General features: G+C 42.5%; 1 protein-coding gene across 1 annotated transcript in view; it reads right to left on the bottom strand.

The window, feature by feature from the left end:
- Positions 1-22,130, bottom strand: part of LOC125154018 (probable maltase-glucoamylase 2) — a 92,082-nt gene that overhangs the window by 40,326 nt on the left and 29,626 nt on the right. The window contains exons 15-31 of the mRNA XM_047837652.1: positions 19,476-19,647; positions 18,597-18,713; positions 17,731-17,885; positions 17,519-17,603; positions 16,339-16,395; positions 15,394-15,518; positions 14,445-14,533; positions 13,608-13,645; positions 11,279-11,446; positions 9,935-10,090; positions 8,572-8,793; positions 6,350-6,504; positions 4,728-4,896; positions 4,098-4,194; positions 3,545-3,657; positions 3,017-3,142; positions 1,345-1,473 (exon numbers count right to left, since the gene is read on the bottom strand). Of these exons, the coding sequence (XP_047693608.1) occupies positions 1,345-1,473; positions 3,017-3,142; positions 3,545-3,657; positions 4,098-4,194; positions 4,728-4,896; positions 6,350-6,504; positions 8,572-8,793; positions 9,935-10,090; positions 11,279-11,446; positions 13,608-13,645; positions 14,445-14,533; positions 15,394-15,518; positions 16,339-16,395; positions 17,519-17,603; positions 17,731-17,885; positions 18,597-18,713; positions 19,476-19,647 (2,173 nt within the window). The remainder of the gene's footprint in view (positions 1-1,344; positions 1,474-3,016; positions 3,143-3,544; positions 3,658-4,097; positions 4,195-4,727; positions 4,897-6,349; positions 6,505-8,571; positions 8,794-9,934; positions 10,091-11,278; positions 11,447-13,607; positions 13,646-14,444; positions 14,534-15,393; positions 15,519-16,338; positions 16,396-17,518; positions 17,604-17,730; positions 17,886-18,596; positions 18,714-19,475; positions 19,648-22,130) is intronic.

Here is a 22,130-nt window from a genome sequence, read left to right as displayed (position 1 = left end):
ATTACTGAGGAATAAAGTATGCTATCTGAAAACATTCCTGGAGACAAACCAGGTTAATAAGACATTACCCTCATGTGAAGAAAGCCAATTCATTGTGCTTCTACAGTATAATATCAATATTCCTTCAGACTATGAAGCTCCTTTCTTATGTCATGTCATGTCATGTCATGTCATGTCATGTCATGTCATGTCATTTCATGTCTCCATGGCCCACCCTGTGTATCAAAAGTGGCTTCCCTGTTCACCTCATCCCATACCTGCCTCACTTACTCTATAGTACCCTATTTCACAATTGTCATATAAATTATCACTTTTTGAAATTATTTTTCTTTATTGTTTATTTATTGGCCATCTCTGTTCAATAGAATAAAAGCCCTGTAAGAAAAAGGATATCATCATTAATTTAGATTATACACACACATACACACACACACACGCTTTGTAGAAGTGATTTTCAAAGACCAGTATTTAATTCATACTTGAATGAACGAGAGAATGAATAAAAGTCAGCAAATAATCCTCTATTTTTTGGATGCCAGAAGGGAGGATCATTTGCAGATAACTACTTCTGTGTTTATCAAGATACAGCTTCCAATGTAAAATAATAAATTTATGTTCTGGATCTTAGCTCAGTTATTTGTGAGGTTCGTTAAGAAGAAATAAGTCCCCTGAGCCTCACCACTGCTGGGTAATGATACAACTGGAGGGGTTTTTGAACCTCCTAAGGTAAGGATAAGACTAGGATATAGCTGTTCCCTCTGAGGCACAGCCTGAAACAGTGAAGATTTCGGGGTATTGTTGCTATATTCATTGTATTGATCCATGGTTCTAACTCTACCAAGAGAATCATCATAATAAATTACATCCCAGTGGCACTCAGTTATGAAAAATAAATATTGTAAAGCATCACCTTTTGAAAGCCATTCTTCATTTGTTCTGTCCTTTGTTTATCTGCTTTTTAAAACTTAATTTTATTTTAAGTTTATTTATTTATTTTGAGAGAGAAAGAGAGGGAGGTGGGGAGGGGCAGAGAGAGAGAGGGAGGGAGAGAGAAGCCCCAGCAGGCTCCTCACTGTCAGTGCAGAGCCTGATGCGGGGCTCCAACACATGAAGCGTGAGATCATGACCTGAGCTGAAACCCAGAATCGGACACTTAACCGGCTGAGCCACCCAGGTGCCCTTGCTTTCTAAAACTTTAAAAAATATAAAGAGAGTTTCAAAGAAAGTTGCAAAAAATGTGCAGGGAGGTCTTGTGTTACTCTTTATCTAGTTTCCCTCAATGGTTCTATTTTAAACTCATGAGCACAGAAACAGAAAATGGGCTCTAGTCTTCTAAATACCTACCAGAATGAGAACGAATCTCATGCCATTTTTCTTCATTTGGTCAATCAAGAGACCGAGGTTTTGGAAGCTGGGGCTGAGAGTGAAGTCCAGCTTCCGGTCCATGTAATCGATGTCTACATGCTGGACATCCTACAGGAAGGAGCAAGCAAGACACTGGGGCTCCTGTGGCGGTATGCCTCAGGGCACACAAACCATCCTGCCAACCCCAGCTTGGGCCCCTCCTACTTTATCCCATACTCCCCTACACTGACTTTTCAATTCTGCTGATTGAGATTGCTTTCTGATTCCTACCTACAGATCACCTGTCCCCATCTTTCTCCTGTTCCCCCAGCTGGAATTTCCTCTCCTTTCCTTCCTTCCATTCATGTTTTTACCGCTTTTCAAACTTCAAACTCAGTGAGCCTATCAAACCAAGTGCTAGTTGAGTGTTCAAGGGTAGAAAGCAGGGCTTCTCTGAGAAACAGAAAAAACTGTATCTATTTCTCACCCTCTGGTAAACCTGATTGAATTTATTCACATTTAGAATTACATTATTGTATAGCTTCCTCGAATGTGTATATTTCTGCCATCCTGTTTGACTGGATGGTCCTTGAGATGAGAACCTTATCTTCGTTTTTCTCTATACACTACCAAACCTGGCTTCTGTACATGAAAGTTAATCAATCCAGGATTGTGGGATGATTGCTAAAGCGGTTAATACCTAGTTGAAAAAAAGAGATGTTTCTTTTTGTATGAAGATGAAAAATCACCCTTATGACTCTAAGTAAAACTTGTTTGAGGGAGCAGAGACTTGTGCATAAGCCAAAGCTTGGAAAACAATGAATTGACATATATATTATTAACACTGATCACCTTGGTGAGGTAGATCTCTGGACTTTTTTCATCTTTTAATTTTCCTCCCCTTTCTGATTTACATTTAATAAATTTATGGAAGAGTAGTATATAAAAAGAAAACACTTAAGGCTGGATGAATGTTTCAAATTATCTTTGATGAGAACATCATAACACTTGATTTTATTCTCATCCTCCAGTCATTAATTGTCCTCTAAACTCTCAAGAGGTGGACTGAAAGCAGAAAAAGAGCATGAGTGATGAGAAACTGATGATTATGGAGGAGAAAGGGCATGCTGTCTTTGGAATTCTGCGTGCTGACAGCAATGGACTTCCCTTTTTGGGGCTTATGAAGGAGACTAGGTTGTCTTTATACGATATGCATATACGTGCTTTAGAGAAGACGAAGACTTGTTTTAACTGCGTTCTTTCATATTGGCATTTTATATCCATCCTCTCCAAGAACAATCATAGTATAATCTAGAAATGTCTTACTACTCTTGACATGATACTCACTTAGAAGTCCCCAAAGTTCTGGTTTAAGACCAGCCATGCCTACTGGAGGATATTCCTGGCAAAAGACAGTGAGTAACTATACCCTCCAATCACAGTGCTAACTTGCTGAAGGATTAATGCATCTCTCAATTCTGAATGCTTGATTTAAAAGGGTGGCATGAAATACATTTAAAAAGCAATGTATTTCACATAAGACTAGCTCCACAGCTACAGTTTCCTTACACTGAAAGTGTCAACAGTAATTTCTCTGAAGATGTTTTCAATCCATAATTAGGCACAATTCCCCATAACTAATTAGACCACAGGCTGAGTGGGTGATCCATACATAGGGAATCTGGGCCGCCATCATTGCCTCATACAATTGGGAGATCTCCTTATCATTCTCGTATCCATAGCGACTTAGCTGGAATCCCAAGGCCCAGTATGGAGTCATTGCTGGCCGACCAATCAACTAGAATAAAGAAGAAAAATGGGTCCAGAAGACTTTTTGGGAAAGAGAAGAAAAGCCTTATACTTGATACAACTTGAGCACTTCTACTGAGCACTGTCCCATCTAAGAGGCCTCCCTCAAGAAAAATAAGAAAGTCAAATAAATATGGAATGACCATTGGCATGTGGAATTATTACTGCTTAGAGATTCTTAGAGTACTCAGAAAATAATTAAGAGACACGTGGGGTATCTGAATGCCTATATACCCCCAACACTAAAACCTGACTTTGGGGGAAGATAGCAGTAGTGTAATAGGAATACCCAAGGACCATAATAGCAAAACTCAGCCTATCTCAGTGCTAAGAATATGGTAATACCCAGTAGACAACTGATGACTTATTAATGGATAGAATGACTTCCAACCTCAGTGTACTGTTGAGTTACAAGCTCGGGGGTTGGCCCCAAAACCATATAAAAGTCCAAAATCCCTCCTGTGGTGCGGTATGTCAGGGCAGGAGTGGGCTGGAATGATACATCTGTTAAAAACAAAACAAAGAAGACGGGGAGTCCTTGGAGGTGTACGTCACCCAGACAGGGAATCTGCCTTAAAATGTTCTCTTTTCACTCTCCCTCTTGCTTTAAGTCCCTCCTCCTCTGGAAAGCCTTCTCTCACGAAGTGGAATTAGAGATGGGTTTGCAGATACCCCAAACATAACCTTAATCTCAACATCTTGTATCACTCTGTGAAAGGAAGTTAAACTGTCACAGTAAAATAAGGTCAGGCAATTTGATCAAATGTGACCCCTAATACCTGGCCCAGAGCTCTTCATAAGTCATGAATGAATGAATGAATGGTCAGTTTATCTGTCCCATTTCCCTTGCCCTTGAATTTCCCTATTTCTACTGGTATTCCAGATCCCAGGAAAATGGCCACTGCTGTTTATGGTGGTACATGGGAAAGGTGCCTCTGTCTTACCCATGGCGTTGCTGTTTAGCAGGAGCACCCCATGGGCACTGCCATCCTGCTCCAGTGCCATGTAGTAGGGGTGGACGCCATAGGAATTCTTCTTGTACTGGGAGAGTCATGGCGGAGAGTAGGCAGCAATCAAAGAGAGAAAAATCCAAAGGATTGTTTCTACATCATAATCCAAACAGCAAACCTCTACTCAATATTGAAGACTGAGCACCATGTCATGTCCTTTATAAGGCTTTCCTTAACCCTCCTTTCCACCCCAAGTAAAAAACTAGGTGCCTTCCTCCTCCATTCCCTCCTTGTTTTTTATTACATAATTCTGTTATAAGCACTGATTACACTGGGTTACCATTATTTCTGCATCTGTCTCTCTAGGCTATAAGCCTCTGGGGAACAGACAGTGTCTCTATGTACCTGACACATAGAACACACTAAATAAAAGTTTATGAAGTAAAATCCATAGTCTGTGGGAAAAGAATATGGGTGTCTTTTAGGGACAGAAGAGCATAACATGTGGCCTAGTTCACCTGAGAACAGAGTTGATCAGTATAAGGTGAGGCTGATTCATAGGGCGCTATTGGATTAAAATGTACCAAGAGAAATGGATTGATCATCTTATTCTTCCGTGCTTACCGCGGGTGGCTCATCACGAGCGAACATTCCCCACATGTTCCAGCTCATATTTCTCCTGAAAGCTGTGTGCTCAGTCTCCCCAAAGCCGTAGAGGTACTGAGAGGGGAGGCGAGTCGAAATGGAGAGGAACGTGTCATTGAAAGTAAAGCCGGGGAGCTGAGAGTCCCAACTGCAACAGAAAGGCATACCTTAACACCACACTGATGACAGCCCAGAGCAAACACAGGACATGTTCGGAAATTCTAGCTGATTCAGAAGCCTCCCGAATGAAGGCATGTGTGGATCCTGGTCCAAGTACTCACTACCAAGGTTCCATGTTTGCATTTTTTATCTGTGATTTGCAAGGCTGAGAACTCCTTTTCTGGATCATGAGCTCCTTTAAGGCAAGGACTATGTCTCGTTCATCTCTTTAGTTGTCATTGTTCAGAGTATTAGTTTGAATACATGTATGAATAAACGAACAAGGTCTAAGCAAATTTACCAACAGAAAAGTGTGAAGCTCTTAGAAAAACTTTTCTGGGGGCACCTGGATGGCTCAGTCGGTTAAGTGTCCGACTTCGGTTTGGGTCATGATATCAGTTTGTGGGTTCAAGCCCTGCGTCGGGCTCTGTGCTGACAGTTCAGAGCCTGGAGCCTGCTTTGGATTCTGTGTCTCCCTCTCTCTCTGTTCCTCTCCTGCTCACACCCTGTTTCTCTCTCTCTCTCTCTCTCTCAAAAATAAATATTTTAAAAAAGAAGAAAAATAAAAGAAAGAGAAAAACTTTTCTGGATTGGTCAAAGGACTTCTTAGCAAAGAAGCCAACTGACAAAAGTTAGGCACACAGTCAAAGAGCAAAGGCTGTCCACATGTGCATACACAGGTGATGATATTTACTAGGATGGGGAACTTTGGTCCCAGGCAAAATCCAGACCTTCATTCCATTCCATTAAGCAAGACAAGGGATGACAGATGAGAACTCTTTTCATGTTTAACATTGTGAAAATGCTTTAAGTCTACAGCACTGGTAGAAGAGAAAATTGTAAGAAGTGGTGTGTCTTTCCTTAGTAAACTTTTCCCTCTCTCATTGAGTCTTCTGTTATTTTGAAATGAGTGTGTATAGAGTTGACTTCTGTCCTAGGTTATCTGTCATGCATTTTTTTCTTTTTTAGAGAGAGAGAGTGGGTGAGCAGGGGAGAAGAATAGAGGGAGACAGAGAGAGAAAGAGAGAGAGAGAAAGAGAGAATCCATGCCGAGCGTGGAGCCCGACATGGGGCTTGATCCCATGACCCTGAGATCATGACCTGAGTCAGATGCTCAACTGACTGAGTCACCCAAATGCCCCTGTTGTGCTTATTAAATACAGCTTTCTTTTCTCCTTAACACAAACAATGAGTAGAACATGCATTTTTCTTTTTCTGAAATCAGGCAACACCTATTTTAAACCTCTGGTTCATTTTTATTTTTGAGTTAGTGCCTAATAGAAAATGGAGTAATAGATCAATTCCCTGTTTAACACACACACACAAACACACACACACACACACTTACATTATCTCTAAGATTAATATTTCACCTGCATTAATTAGAACCACCATAATTAGATCTAGAACCACTTTAATGAAACTAAATAAATTGTGCTTACATCACAGTGTTGGAGCTTTTTCGTCGAATCTGGATCCCAAAAGGATTGTTCTGAATCCTGACATCATACAGACGGTTTTCAGGGGAGCCAACAGGAGAGGGAGGCGTGTTCAGAGGCACTGGGACCTCGTACCTTTTGTTAGTGGCATCAAAGATCTGACAAGAGAGAAAGAAACTTTCTGATGGAATAATCTTAGACCTAAAATCCCTCATGCCAGCTCATATAATTCATTTCCCATGTTTTCTGGCCAGTTTGAATCACATGGGGAGGCATCAAATATCCCAAAGCAAATAGATGTGAAGCCTCCCCACCTACAGTGCCTGATATGGATCCTGAACTCAAAATGCTCCTAGAAATACCTATTCAAAGGCAGGGAGGGCACTTTCTCTAAATAGTTTGTGAATTATGGGTATAGAATTTCATGGATAGAATATGTGTGTGTGTGTGTGTGTGTGTGTGTGTGTGTGTATGAGAATGTGAATATGAACGTGCATGTAAAGGTGTGAGATGACGTTTGGGCATGTGAGTATATTTTAGAAATAGAGAACTGAGTTTTCTCTAACGTGGACTCAGATCTTAATGGTTGAACTTCAGACACTTAAGACAAGTTTTGTCTATAGCCTTGTTTCTCAAAATTGTGTTTCTCAGACCCAAAGCAGCAGTATAACCTGCAGTCTTGTTAGGAATGCAGAATCTCAGGCCTCCCTCCCATTCCCCCTTTGAATCTGAATCTTCATTTCTACAAGATCTCAGGGTGATTCATGCAATATTACAGTGTGAAAAACAATTTCTAGAGAAGAGCTGTCTAAGGTGGTATTGTCACCAGCGAGACCCTGTGACTCCCTGAATTCAGGATTGACTCACTGAACTCAGGAAACCCCTAGAAGCTTCTGCCTAACTGTCAATTTCATCTTTTAGAAATTAACTAATGGATTGCTGGAACAGGAAAAGGGACATTTGAGGAAAGGTCTGTGCAGATGAATCAGAAAGTGGAGGGTGGGTGATGGGTATTGAGGAGGGCACCTGTTGGGATGAGCACTGGGTGTTGTATGGAAATAAATTTCATATTAAAATAAATAAATAAATAAATAATAAAATAATGTCTGTAAATGCACTTAATAAATCAATGCAACAAAAATGTAAAAAAAAAAAAAAACAACACCTGCATTAAAAAAAAAAGACAGTGGGGACAGTTACCTTAGCTTCATTATAATGTTAAAACCCCCCTCTGAATATTCATCCCAAGCCCTAACGAAAGGAGCCTACTTACCCCTGTTTGGGAGTCCCTGGCTTTGGAAATCCTTCCCTGGGGTCTCCCTATTTGTACACATAAAGATGACCCTAGTGAGGCAACTCCACCTGACATAGTCTCTGTCTATAACCCACCAAGCAGCAAACCCACTTTGGTTCATTAACCCACCAAGCAGCAGATCCACAAGATACTTGTGGCCATTACGTACTTGAAATATGCTAGTCTGAACTGAGACTCACTATAAGTACAAAATACACACCAAAATTTAAAGAGTTAGTATGATGAAAAGATCCTAAAATATCTCAAGAATTGTATTTGGATTACACAGTGAGATAACATTTCAGCATATTGGTTCAACAAAATGCTATTAAAATGAATTTCATTTGATATTTTTTCAAACATATTTTAGGAATGTGGCTATCAGGAAATCTATGTGGTTCACACTGTACTTCCATCAGACCAGAGCTGTGGGCCTCAAAAGTGTGGCCCCTTAACCCGCAGCATCAGCATCACCCGGAAACGTGTTAGAGAGGCAGCCTCTCGGGCTGGAAACTCCGGGGGGCAGGGCCCAGCAATCTGAGCTTTAACAAGACCTGTAGGTCATTCTGGTGCTCTCTGAAGTTTAAGAACCACTGCTAGAAAAATAACTCTAAAGGTAGAAGTGGGTTAATGCGACTATGTGAGTTTCCCACGGAGCAGACACGTTTTTCACAGGGCTGAGTAATGGTCCTTCGAGGATGCTTATGCCCGAGCACTCAGCGGTGCAGGAAATTCACAACCCTGGTGGATCCAAGGTTATGTCCTGGGTCCACCATCCTCCTAGCTCTCTGACATTTACTTTCCTGGGCTGCCATGCCTTTGTCCGTAAAATGAGGGATTTGGACACGAAGATGTTTCAGTGACTTTCATCCATATGGAGCTGTAAGAATTCCATGTTGAGGATCAGAACCTGCAACGCCTTGAAAATTACCTTGAACTGCAGCATGTTTTCTGTGTGGTAGATGACACTCAGGCGGAGGAAGCTGATCGTTGCAGAAAGAGAACCAGCAGCAGTGGCTGCTCGAGTTGATTCAGGGGTCATCAGGTGGGTGAGGTCTGTGGTGATGCCCGTGGGCAGGTACTGAATGTTACTGGCAGCATAATTAGGGATGGTGTCATAGTAACAGGTAGGCACACCAGGAACAGTTGTGTCCTGAATAAGAGGAGAAATTCTCCATCAGCCTCTAACACCCACACTTCAAGGACCTAATTACCAAGGAAGTTGGTTCACACGGCCTGAGTCTCTTACACCATGCCCATTATTATGGGTTGAGTTATGCCCCCCCACCCACCCCACCCAAGATATGAAGTCCTACCCTGGTATCTGTTAGAGTGACCTTATTTGGAAATAGGGTCTTTGCAGATGATCAGGTTAAATGAGATCATTAGAATAGGCCTAATTCAAGATGACTGCCGTCCTTATTAAAAGGGGACATTTGGACACAGACCTGCCCCCAGTGAGAATGCCATGTAAGGATGAAGGCAGAGATCAAGGGCGATGTTTTTTTATAAACCAAGGAAGACCAGAGAGTGCCAGACAACCACCAGAAGCTGGGAGAGAGGCATAGGACAGAGTCTCCCTCCCTTCTCTCAGAGGGACCCATATTTACTGACATCTTGATCTCAGATTTCTAGCTCCCTGGAGTCTGAGATAACAAATTTATGTTGTTCTAAGTCACCCAGTGTGTAGTACTTTGTTATGACAGCACCAACAAATGAATACACCCATTTAAAAATACATGCCCATTGGCTTCCTCCCCTGGGTGAACAGGGAAGTGTCAGCAGAAAGCCTGATCTGGAGACTGGAATCTCAGGCAGGGTTCCACCCCCCACTGCCCTCACGGCCCCCATTGTGATCTTGGGGTAATCACTTATTTTCTCTGACTTTCATTCTCTCTGTTTTTCAAGTGATGAGAAACAGTCTTACCTTCCTGCATGGACCCGCTCATAGATGGGAAAGAATCGCTTAAAAGACTCCATACACAATGCATACCCAATGTATCATGGATGTATTAAAAATAAAAGTGGGGTTTTTAATGCTGTGGTTGGAGGAAAGAGACAGCCAGAGTGGCAATAAGTATATTTGGATTCAGGATGTCTGAGGAAAACACTGGTCACCTATCACACAGAATTGGCAAAATAATTCATCGGTTGACAGAGTGTCAGTTTCCTTCTGAAGGGTGATTACAGTTCAACCCATCATCATTCGGAAAGTGTTTTCTAGGTGTCTAATTACTCGTGGGGCAGTTTTTACAACTTCCCGCTCACTGTGGTGATGTGTTCCAGATCATTACCTCCCAGAGGCAGCCCCGCTTCCTGCAATGCTCCAGAGTGAGGGGGGGCTCATCAGGGTAGCAGTTGAATTTCTCCAGGTCACTGACTGGAAGTTCCCATTTAATGGAGAATTCTTGTCCAAGTACCAGTCCCTTGAGATCAGTAATCTTCACCACCTGAGGGAGAGGAAGGAGGCTGTGGTGACAAACGAGGTGAGGTTGAGCTACCTGGATAATGTCCTTCCCTGATGATCTTCATTCAATACCAGTTCATCCAACACCACTTTGTCATGGGATATTTGGAACATTAGCTTTTACCCTCTGGGGCTTTTGACCTCCCCGTCAGGAAAATGGACTTGGCTTATGCCTGACATTTCTCACTTCGTGGAGTCACTGTGGGATACTGAATGGGAAGGGTTGCACAGATCACAGGCAGGGCTGTCTTTTTCAGACTTTGCCCCCTGGGTGTGGTGTGCATACATTTTAATAATGATGGCAGTAATCACACAAACTAAAACTACACTCAGCATTTATATGGGCCAAGCACCGTGACGACCACTTTGTATGCATTATTTCTATCAATCCTAGAAGGTGATGCTATGCTGCAAATACTACGGCTACCTCCATCTTACAAGATCAAAAATGAGGTGTAGAGGGGCTTAATGCTTTCTTTGCCCAAGATCTCACAGCTAGGGGACAGTGGAGCTAAGACTGGAACCCCATCCTGCCTCATTCGAGAAACCAGGCTTGTACTGTTAGCTATATGCATTGTCAAAATGGAAGGGGGCTGCCCTAAGAAATAGTGCATTTCCTGGTGCTTGAAATACTCAACTAACAATTGGAATCTTTTGTCAGAGATTATCATGTAAGGGACTCCTTCAATAAGAGCAGAACTGGATTACCCCTCGTATTTTATTCAACTCTCATTTTCTATGATGGTATAAAATTAGCGTGTCTTTTATACCTTTATACCTTTTATACCTTTTACACCTATATCTTTGTGTCTGAAGCAAAGAGAGTCTTTAACTCAAATGGGAGGACAAATGTGTGAATACTCTCCAGGGCTAGGCCAAAGTATTGAATCATATTTTGACCACATCACATCTGGGATCAGCAGGTCTAGTTTTAAATCCGCCCAGAGAAGAACTGCCTTCTCTGCCTTCTGCAGTATTGTAATGCAAAGAAAGCTCAGGAGTCCATATTGAGCATGCATATGCTTCTCCTTCAGCAACTTCCCTGTGATGGCATAGATTTTGCAGTGAGCCAGTAACTGCTGAAGGTCAAAAGAGCAAGGGAGAGCAGTCTGTAAGAACCTTAGGCCGGGGCTTTCGATAAGGCCCCTGAAAGGAGGGAACAATCTCGTACCTTTGATGAAACATTGTAGGTAACATTTAAAATGGACCTGTAAGAATTCTTCAATGAAACAGTGAAATTCATAGGTTGCTTGTCCATTCCCAAGATTATGATATCTGTAAATGTGAGGTTGTTGGGGTCCGTATAGTTATTATTTATAACCTTTGCCTGTAGATGGTTCTGGAAAAAAAAAAAAAAGAAACAACACACATCTACTTAGAAACCTGGTACATCACCAAATACCACTCAACAATTTTCTTTCTGACATCTAAGCTATGTCCTTTATCTCTGAAGTTCTTTTTTTTTTAAGTTTATTTACTTATTTTTGAAAGAGAAAGAACACACAGGAGGAGCAGAGAGAGAGGGAAAGAGAGGGAGAGAGACAGAGAATCCCAATCAGGCTCTGCACGGTCAGCGCAGAGCCCCAAGCAGGGCTCGAACTCAAGAACCGTGAGATCATGACCTGAGCCGAAACCAAGAGTTGGACGCTTATCCTACTGAGCCACCCAGGCTCCCATATCTCTGGAGTTCTAATTGGTGCCTGGTGATCATCCCCTGGGAATTTGTTAACCCAGACTCTTAACAGTCTTCAATCTTTCAGTAACATTTCATGTTTGTTTGGGTTCACTGATTATTTATCGATTCTATCACTCAGGAAATACATTCTGGACATCACAGAATTTCCAAGTGACACTATGGGTACTCATAAAACAGACAAAAAGACATGATTATGCATAGAGACTTGTGGGCACACAAAGGTGAAGACATACACATACACACAAAGAGGGCCTAGATGACTCTTTCTTTTTATTTTAATGATAATAAGAGCTGAAATTTCTGAACCCTTACTGTGTGCCAGGCACAGTACTAAGCATCTCATTGAATTCTGACAGGAAGCTATGAGGCTAAAGCCACCGTGAGCCCCATTCTTCAGATGAGAAGACTGAGGCCAAGGGAGGCAGACCACCTACCCAGAGAGCCACAGTTCAAAGTGATGTAGTTGACCTCTAACCAAGGTGGGACTAAAGACTGAAGAAAAAAAACGGGGACACTTTGATGTTTAAAAAGACTAGGCAACCCACAAATGATTTTTTGCAAAGGTGTAAAAACAATGCAATGGAGAAAAGGGAGCCTTTTCAACAAATGGTGCTGGAGCAGTGGGCCATCCAGAGGCCCCAAGGAGAACCTGTACCTAAACCTCACATCTTGATAATAATCAACTCAAAGCAGGGGCACCTGGGTCGCTCAGTCTGTTGAGCATCCGACTTTGGCTCAGGTCACGATCTCACAGTTTGTGAGTTCAAGCCCCGCATCAGGCTCTGTGCTGACAGCTCAGAACCTGGAGCCTCCTTTGGATTCTGTGTCTCCCTCTCTCTCTGCCCCTCCCCCACTTGTGTTCTGTCTGTGTGTCTCTATCTCTCAAAAATAAGTAAACATTAAAAAAATTAACTCAAGGCAGTTCACAGACTTAAAGGTAAAACTCAAATTTTTAGGGAAAAAATACAGGAGAAAATATTCAAGACCTAGGGATACAAAGAGTCCTTAGAGTGGACACCAAAAAGCATGATCCATAGGGGGATCTGGGTGGCTCAGTCAGTTAAGCGTCCAACTTCAGCCCAGGTCATGATCTCATGGGTCATGGGTTCAAGCCCTGGGTCAGGCTCTCTGCTGATAGCTCAGAGCCTGGAGCCTGCTTTGGATTCTGTGTCTTCCTCTCTTTCTGCCCCTCTCCTGCTCATGATCTGTCTCTCAAAAATAAATAACCATTACAAAGAAAAGAAAAGAAAAAAGAAATCCCTACCCATGCACAGACTTCTAAGAGAATCCAACTAGAATTCTCATATGACCTGCTACCATCACTGCCTTTCTTCCTCTTGGTCCCCTCGGGAGAGAGATGAGGCAAGTAATGTTCTGTATCTTTCTGTATCTTCCAACCTCTCAAAACCACCACTTAATACCTGTGCCCAAGTTTTAGGGGCTGGAAAAGAGGACCATTATGGAAGAACCTCCAACAGGCCCCGTGCCCCTACCTACATGCCACACATGCTTGCACCCCACCAAGTACACATCCCCGAAGCTAGGACTCATTCTATCAGACTCAGAGGTAAGAATTTTTTTTCCAGAAAAATCCAAGTTCTTCACTGAAGTCATACTGATATTTGATAAACTTATTTATATATCTAACATAGATTAAAAACTATCATTTTAACTCTAATTTTTTCTGGGATTGTCACAAGCCCTGTCTCTGTTCCACATCGCCAAGCATCACAGCAAACCGAAAACTCAAAAAGCAATCACAGAAAAGGATGCACACTGTGTGCTCCTCAATAACAGTACTTACAGAGGCGACGGAAAAATCATACAGAATATACTTTTCATCTAAAAGAGAAAGACAGAAGGGTACCTGTTATTATAGGAAGCAGAGGAGCTGTGCGGTCATGCTTTCCTCTTCATGTGGAATACCTCTGCTTCCCCAAGTTCTGCCCATTTTTCTCAAGCCTCCAAGTTTCTTGGACCGCTTCTACCAGCACTAATTACATCCCCCTCTGAGCTCCCATGGTACTTTGTCGTGCCATTTTGCTGGCATTTCAAACATGGTGACCTGCACTTATAGTCATCCGCATGCACACTGTATCTATCCTGCTGGACCAGGAGTTCCTCGGGGGCAATGTCTACAGCTCATCCATCTTTATATCCTCTATATACAGTGCAATAATAAATAGCCAATGAATATTAAGAAATGCTAATCGTACGCAGGGCATGGCTTTTATATAATCACAGGCCACACATAAGCTTTTGTCGGTTACCTCTATGGAAATCTTAGAGTGGAAAATCACACTACACAAATTAGATACTCCCACCTTGATAATAATCAAAGCAATATTTTACAAATCTATTTACGAAACATATTATTTGGTATTGGTAATGATACCCAGAGAAGAGAGTAATTAAACTAAACCAAATAATGTGTGTCACTTTGGTAGAGTCAATAACATACAAGTTGCTCATCTGAAGTCTATTTTAATGCATTGTGCTTGGCTAACTGAACTTTCAGAATAAATTGGTTCCAAGCTACAGAAGCAAGCACTGATGATAACAGGGTTAGTGCCATTCTGGACAGCCTACAATGACTACTTTCCACTGAGAACCCCAGGGAGGGCACCAGAGGGAAGCCTACCTTTGAATTCACCATTATCCCAGTACAGCTCTCCCTTCGCTTCTCTCTTATAGTCCAAGGCAACAATGAGTCCCAGGGGATTCTTCCGACTGTGAAAGAGCAACCCTCAATTTTCAGAGAATGAAGAAGACATAGAACTATGTTCAACCAACCCCTTTTATGCCTTAGGGACAGATGAACTCAGAGTCTATCCCAGAAATGGAGTAGATATTGACACTGTATGGAAACACAGAAGTTGGGTGTGGGTAGACAACAGAGGCTGGTTGTGAATGAGCATAACAATGGTAGAAGGAGGCCGTTCCTGCCAAAGACTGGGCTTGCAATACTACTAATAATCAGCACTTACTGGGTGCTTGCCATGTGCCAAGCATTCTTCTAAGTGCCCTATGGACAATAAACCATGTCTACTATATTTTCATTTAACCTGCATGATAACACTAAAAACTCAAACCATTGTCATCCCCAGTTGACTAGTGATAGGCAGCAACACAGAAAGTAGGTTGTCCATGGCAATACATCTAATGTGTAATAGAGCTGGAGCCTGAACCTGAACTTTCTGACTCTTGACCCTGGAAGCTATGTTGACTTCCATGTGATAACTCTTACCTCCTATTTACATTGCATTCTCTCATGCCTAAGGGAATACTTGAAGACAGTTGCTGGCCATAGGGAAATCCTCACGAATGACTGTTTTGACTGTTCTTAAAATCTGATTCAGTCCCCAAGTGAAAGGCTCTAGAAACATGGAGGAGCTGAGGCTACCTTACCCACTAAATGAACACGAAGGTGCCACTTCAGGGCTGTCCTTGAAAGGAGGAGAGATGGATTACTGACTGGAGATGTTTTTCCACGATCTGTCCACATTTAGTGTCCATTTGCCTGCCCCATAACACACTCCCCTTGGAGCGTCAGAGCAGTCACACCGTAGAAGAATGAGGGAGGAGCTTACCTGGCCTCTGTGGTTGTGCTGGGCTGCTGGGTGGGAAATATGAAGCCCCCACGGAGGTGAAGTCCAATCCTATCGGGTGGTAGCTGCATCTCTACCAGTTGTTTCCTCCACTGGATAGCTACTCCCTAACCAACGGAATGAGGACAGAGCACGTAATGGACTGTTGGACTAGGAGGTACTGTGGAGGTCATTTAGTTCAGTCACCTCATTTGCAACGAATCAGTCAGAGAAAGACAAATACTATATGATTTCACTCATATGTGGAATTTAAGAAACGAAACAGATGAACATATGGGGGGTGAGAAGAGACAGGCAAACCATAAAACAGACTCAAAACCACAGAGGACAAACTGAGGGTTGCTGGAGGGGTGTTGGATGGCGGGATGGGCTGACTGGGTGAGGGGCATTGAGTAGGGCACTCGTTGGGATGAGCACTGGGTGTTATACGTAAGTGATGAATCACTAAATTCTACTCCCCAAACAATATTACACTATATATTAACTAACTGGAATTTAAATAAAAACTTGAAACAAAAAAAAAAAAAAAAGGAAAGCAGAGACCCCCAAAAGCGAAGGATTGCCCAAGGCATAATTAAAGTAGATAGCAGATCTGAGACTCAAATCTGCCCTATTTCTTTATATTGTACCATGTGGTGATTCCACAATTGGGCTTTCATTCACTGGGGTATCACAGCCTCCAGCCAATTACTAGTTCTCACAGCTGCAGAGTAACCAGGTTCATAAAATGAAAATTCCTATAAACCTACCCCAGTTATGCACATTTCATAGTATGTCTAGAAAGACCTTCTTCACAGAGAAGTACTCTCTATCAACTAAAGTTAAAGCATTGCACCGTTATCCTCCCCCAAGCTCCCAGGACCGTTGCCTTAGAAATGCCCTCTGCTAGAGGCTGGTCTCTGACCCAAGCGGGGCTGCCTTACTTACTGTCTCATAGTCGTACCACACGGCATCCGGTATGTATGCCTTCACTTGGTCCACACCCTAGGGAAACCCCAACGATGAGCAACATCAGCACACCCCTTACAGTTTACACAACGCCTCATATGTTTGTCTGTACCATCTTGAGAGATGGTTGGGATCATTCCATTCTACAAGTGCAAATACAGATACTTAGAAAGTTGGGCAGTTTACTGAGAGCAGAGTTGTGCCCAGAAATTAAAATATGGATCCTGAGAAACTGAACAGAAGACCATGGGGGAGGGAAAGGAAATAAAAAGTTAGAGAGGGAGGGAGGCAAACCATAAGAGACTCTTAAAAACTGAGAATAAACTGAGGGTTGATGGGGGGTGGGAGGGAGGGGAATGTGGGTGATGGGCATTGAGGAGGGCACCTGTTGGGATGAGCACTGGATGTTGTATGGAAACCAATTTGACAATAAATTTCATATTAAAAACAAATAAATAAGTTTTGCTTCAAGGCTCTGGAACTTCCCAAGAGAAGCATAGAAAGTTCTTTCACTGAGCTACTTGTGTAGTCTGATGGGTGGGAGGAGACTGAAACAGCCAAACCTCTAGGAGAACCTTCCAGTAGGACTGCCCACTGCCCAGCATCTGCCCAGAGACAGGTCTTTGACATGAATACAGTGGTGATCTTTCATGTTTATAAAATGGCCAGCATAATCCTGATTCCTCCCCCACACTTCCCCACTCATACTTAGGAAGGGTATGTGTGGTCCTTCATATATATGGTCTCCAGGGTAACACCCTCCCCTTGTCCAGACCTCTCTCCCTCCCTGTTTCTCTCTCTCGCCTCTTCTCTTTTCCCGATCCAACCCCAGGAGCACACATCCTTTGGTCAAAGGGAAGTACAGACAGATAGCCAGCTGAAACTCCCATGGCATTTAAAGCCCCTGTCAATGCATGGCCATAGGCTTAAGAAAACAAGTTTTAATGTAATTTTACAAAATGGAAATTGTTTTGCTTGGTGACGCAGTGGACCAAGAATTACTATTTTTCTAATTTCCAAACTTTCATAATCTTTGTCTCATTCATATTTGTATTGATATTTAAACACAGCTATAGACACTCAGGACTGAGCTTATCCAGCCAGAGAGCCATGAGGACAAATGTGATATTCCACACTATTGTTCAGATTATGAAGATACCTCATATAAAACAGGTGTGATGAGAAGTCCAGGCCCCCATAAGAACTGCTCATGCACCTCCCATGTAGCTGGGTCCTGGTAGAACCTAGAAAACAGAGAAGGCAGATGAAACCTCCAATACAGAACAACAGCACACTAGATGGCAACAAGATCCTGACTAACCAGGTGAGATCAGGATCTGAGAGGGACTCTTGGTGGGTCAGGAAACTCACTCATGGACAAGGGGCCTTGCCACGGTGTCTCCCCGGGTGTGAGCTCGGTAGAAAAGGGTGTAGAGATAGGGGAGTAGAGTGTAGCGGATGTTCAGATAATGTTTGGAGGAATTCACCAGCAGAGAGTGGCTGCCAAAGGCAACGGGATCCTGATCCTAGGAGAGAAGGAAGCAAATATTAGATACTTCCATTGTGTTTTGAAAGTTTGTTCCCTTATGATAAGAAGCTTTCTCAGATAAAAGTAGCTATGGTCTCCACCTTGGAAGATAGCAAAGGGTTCCCCAAACTACAAGGATCTTGGTCCTGCTTCTTCATCATAGATGAAAAAACAGTATCAAAGATTAATGGTTTTACCAATGTAAACTGCAAACATGTGGCAGAGTTCAAATTTGACAGGTGTCTTATGATCCCAGTCTATGGCAGCCACAAGGGTGATAAAGAAGCCCATGGAGGTAACCATGAAGATAAAAGGGTTATAGAGGGTCCTGCTCCCTTCAGAGCTGATCTAATTTATTTTATACCTTGAGGTTCCTCATAGTACTTCATAGTACCAGTGGACTCCAATGGTCCATCTTATAAAAGGTAGTGACAGACATAATAGCACCACAGAAACTCTAACACCTCTTCTCACCTTTGTTGGTGGGTAAAAGAAAAATCAATATAAATCACAATAAAATCACTCAATATGTATATATTCCTTCCCATATACCCTTATCCCAATATTCTGCTCTTTGGGCCTAGACCCCAAATTTATCTATTCTCCTTCTGCACTTAGGGCCAACCTGTAGGATTTTCTGCAATCCTCTTTGAGAACAACTAGATTAGACAATCCAAGAGGTTTCCATCCCTTCACTTGGAGACCTTACCACAAACTCAGGCCCATTATGATTCCTTGATAGTGGATAAAAGGCTCCAAGCTGCATCCACCTTCTGCAGAGCTCCTCTGTGACATTTTTTGTATAACCACAGATGTTGGCACCTACCTGGAGATTTAGCACACATACAAGTACAGTGGTCAGTGAGAGAGGAGACAGCAGTGATTGTATACCTATGTAGTAAGGGGACAAAATCTTTTTTATTTCCACAATTCCATGTTTAAAGGGGTTCTCCAGGCTTTCAGGGCCAGCCCCCAGCCAAATGGAAGAAAGCAGCAAATGTGCATCATGAATCAGCTGACAAGAGGAAGACTTATTGGTGGTATATCAAGGGCTCATCCTCAATATTCAGCTCCCAATTTCGTCCTTTGCTATTCACTGATGCTTTGCTGATGGACATTTTCTGTGATGTTAATATATTTTACTCATGGTGTCTCTATCCTAACTTCAGAGATTCCATGGATGACTACCCACTGATAAAGTTTTACCATTCATGTTCAAAAGACAGTTCATGCCACATATAAAAATGAATTTTCTTTTTTTTAATGTATGAAATTTATTGTCAAATTGGTTTCCATACAACACCAAGTGCTCATCCCAAAAGATGCCCTCTTCAATACCCATCACCTACCCTCCCCTTCCTCCCACCCCCCCATCAACCCTCAGTTTGTTCTCAGTTTTTAAGAGTCTCTTATGCTTTGTCTCTCTCCCACTCTAACCTCTTTTTTTTCCTTCCTAAAAATGAATTTTCTAATACATACCACACAGAGACATATATGCTTCTTGGTTTTCAGACACCTCAAAGACTAGTAATGGAAAGAATGCCAAAGGAGAAAAAGTTAAGTTTCCTTGGTTAAGAGGAAAACTCACCATGGGGATACCAAATAGGTTGAACTCAAGGATACTAGGGATGGACCATCGGAGATCATCCCATGTGGCTGCATTGTCTCCCAACCAATGAGCAGCAAACTTGCCAGACCCAGCAAAAGTAGAACGGGATAAGATGAAGCTACTTTTGTTCAAGGGGATACCCTCCATGGCCCTGAAAAGGAACACAATCAATTGAATGTGAAGTGAGCTGTGAATGTCTAGGACTCACCTATATCCAAGGGCAGCAATGGACTTTCCAACCAAACAGAAAAAGCATCAGGGCATCACAAGCTAGGTGAGCAAACTAGTTTAGCATTGTTAAGAGCTTCTTTCCCACTTCTGAATAAGGTTTTAGACTTCATGTAAGACAGCACAAACCTCTATAGTCCAGCCCCCATCCCCCGCCCTAAGAAATGTCTCTAGACTCCTGTCCTCTTGATTATGCTTTCTTCATCTTGTTGGATCTGGTTGTGCCTCTGACCCTTCTGGTTGACAAGACACTGGAACCGTGCCTTGGGTCCTTGGCTCTGTCTTCTCCCTCCAGACAGAGATTTTCCAATGGCCCTTGTTTCCATGCTTTGCTGCCCATACATATATCATCCTGTTTAGTATAACACCAGTTCATGTTGAAATTCAGTAGCCCGTGCTGGCCTAGGAGGATAGTTTGTACACCACCTGGGCTCCAGGCACCTGGGTTCCTCAAAAGCTTCAGAACTTATAATTAGCAGTTCTCAATGTTGGGAAATCTTAATTAATATGAGATCAGTGAGTCTCAAAAGATGACATATGATACTCTTTATAAAGTTAAATGCAATCCAAATACAAATACCTATACTAGATATACAAATATCTATACTAGATAGAAGAGAAAGCAAAGGAATTGAAAAGATGGAGTGCAGAAAGATAAAGACTTCAGGATGGAGGGGAGCATGGGGTGGGAAGAACACGTAGTTAGATGATGGCTCTTTTCCTAGCTTTTATTCTGAATACTCTTTTGCATAGGCACTTCCTTGAAATGCCTCTCCCTCCTTTCTCCTTCCCTTATAAACAGCTCACACCTTCCTTTAGGGATCTCATATTAAACAAAATTACAACTATGGGGTAGTGACACCCCGGCCACAACTGCTGTGAGCCCTTTCCTTTTGGTACATGGTCTGAGACAAGTGTGCCAGCGGGCACCGGGAAGTTCCTCACAGACCCTGTCACAGCCACCAATTCTTCCCCACTTCATATCCTGAGGACCGCCTTATGAGGAGTCTATCAATGCCAAATGACTTACAAGGGCAGAGGGGAGAAAATTCTGAAAAAGAAGATGGGTTTAGAAGAGTGAGCCCTCCATTTATACAATTTAACAAGTGATAAAGGTAACATAAAGGAGAAAACTCACTCTTCCACCCTTACCCTCATGTCTACTTGGCTCTCGATGAGCAGGTACTTTGCCTTTATTACCACTGACTAGGGGGTTTATTGTATGCTACAGTCATGGATCATAAAAGAAACACCTTCAGGTTGTACAGAGTAAAACTGAAACAGGGATAAGGTTATCTGAGGTTACAGGTTTATCTACAGGCCAACCTTCATGGTACCACAGATTAAATAAGTCTGTTTTCAAGCCCAGAGGGACAATCTTATTCAGAGATCCTCAAGTCTCTCCTTTCTATCCCTCAGGTCTGGTCTGCTTATCATCCAGTCCTGATCTCTGAGGGGATCTGATCTTTCTACTTTCAGCTTAGAGGGAGGAGAAGTTCATTCTTGGGGTAGACCAGTAATCACTGCCCCCAAACAATACTTCTAGGAAGGCTGAGCCAAATAGCCATCAGATCTAGGACTTAAATTTTCCTGGTGCTCAGATTCCACTGAACAAACATCTTATTTGTTTTTCTACCACTCTGCCTCCTATCCAAAGGCCAAGTTTCACTTATTTCCAGGGACTTAGGTCACTCTGTCTGACCCAGAGAACTTAGAAAGGCACTTACTACCTTCTGCATCACAGTTACCTTTTAACTATTAATCATAGCTATTAGAATCTATGAACCAAGCCCATCATGATCTTACAGAACTTTTATTACATGGAGACACCAGCCATAAAGCAATCTGCAACTCTCTTTCCCTCTTTCTGCCCATTCTTTCTTACCCTGGTCACTTAGCCACTCTCCCACCCACTTTCCATTCTTAGAAGCGTCTACGGGTTGAAATAGATCGGAACTAAAAGAAACTCTGGCCAACATCAGTCCCAGCCTCCTGTTCCCAAGATGAGGAACCTGAGCCTTATTCATCTAATTTATTTCCCAGGAAAGGTAGAGTGAGGGAGACAGAGGTCAGAAAGAGAAGATAACAAAATTAGAAATGTGTCCTTTTTCCTGAAGCTTTTCTTTTATTGAGATCAAAACTTTGGCATTTATTGGACAAGGACTCTCTCTCACCTGGACAATCCAGCATAATTCAAAGTCTGGAGGGCACAATGGAGCAGGAAAACAAGTGGTGTAGTCTACCTCACCTCTCTCACCAGGCCCCCTGTGGAGCCCTTCCTGACTTCTCTCCCTCCGACCAGCAGCTATTCAACACACATCTTTAGTATACACTGTTCCTCAGGCTAAGGATATAGGCATGGCTTTTCCCTCAAGAAACTTACAGTCCAGCAAAAAAGAAAAAATG

The sequence above is a fragment of the Prionailurus viverrinus genome, chromosome A2, assembly GCF_022837055.1.
Source record: "Prionailurus viverrinus isolate Anna chromosome A2, UM_Priviv_1.0, whole genome shotgun sequence".
NCBI classification, from domain to species: domain Eukaryota; kingdom Metazoa; phylum Chordata; class Mammalia; order Carnivora; family Felidae; genus Prionailurus; species Prionailurus viverrinus.
Note: the sequence above shows the minus strand (reverse complement) of the source record. Positions and strands in the feature narration are given on the sequence as shown.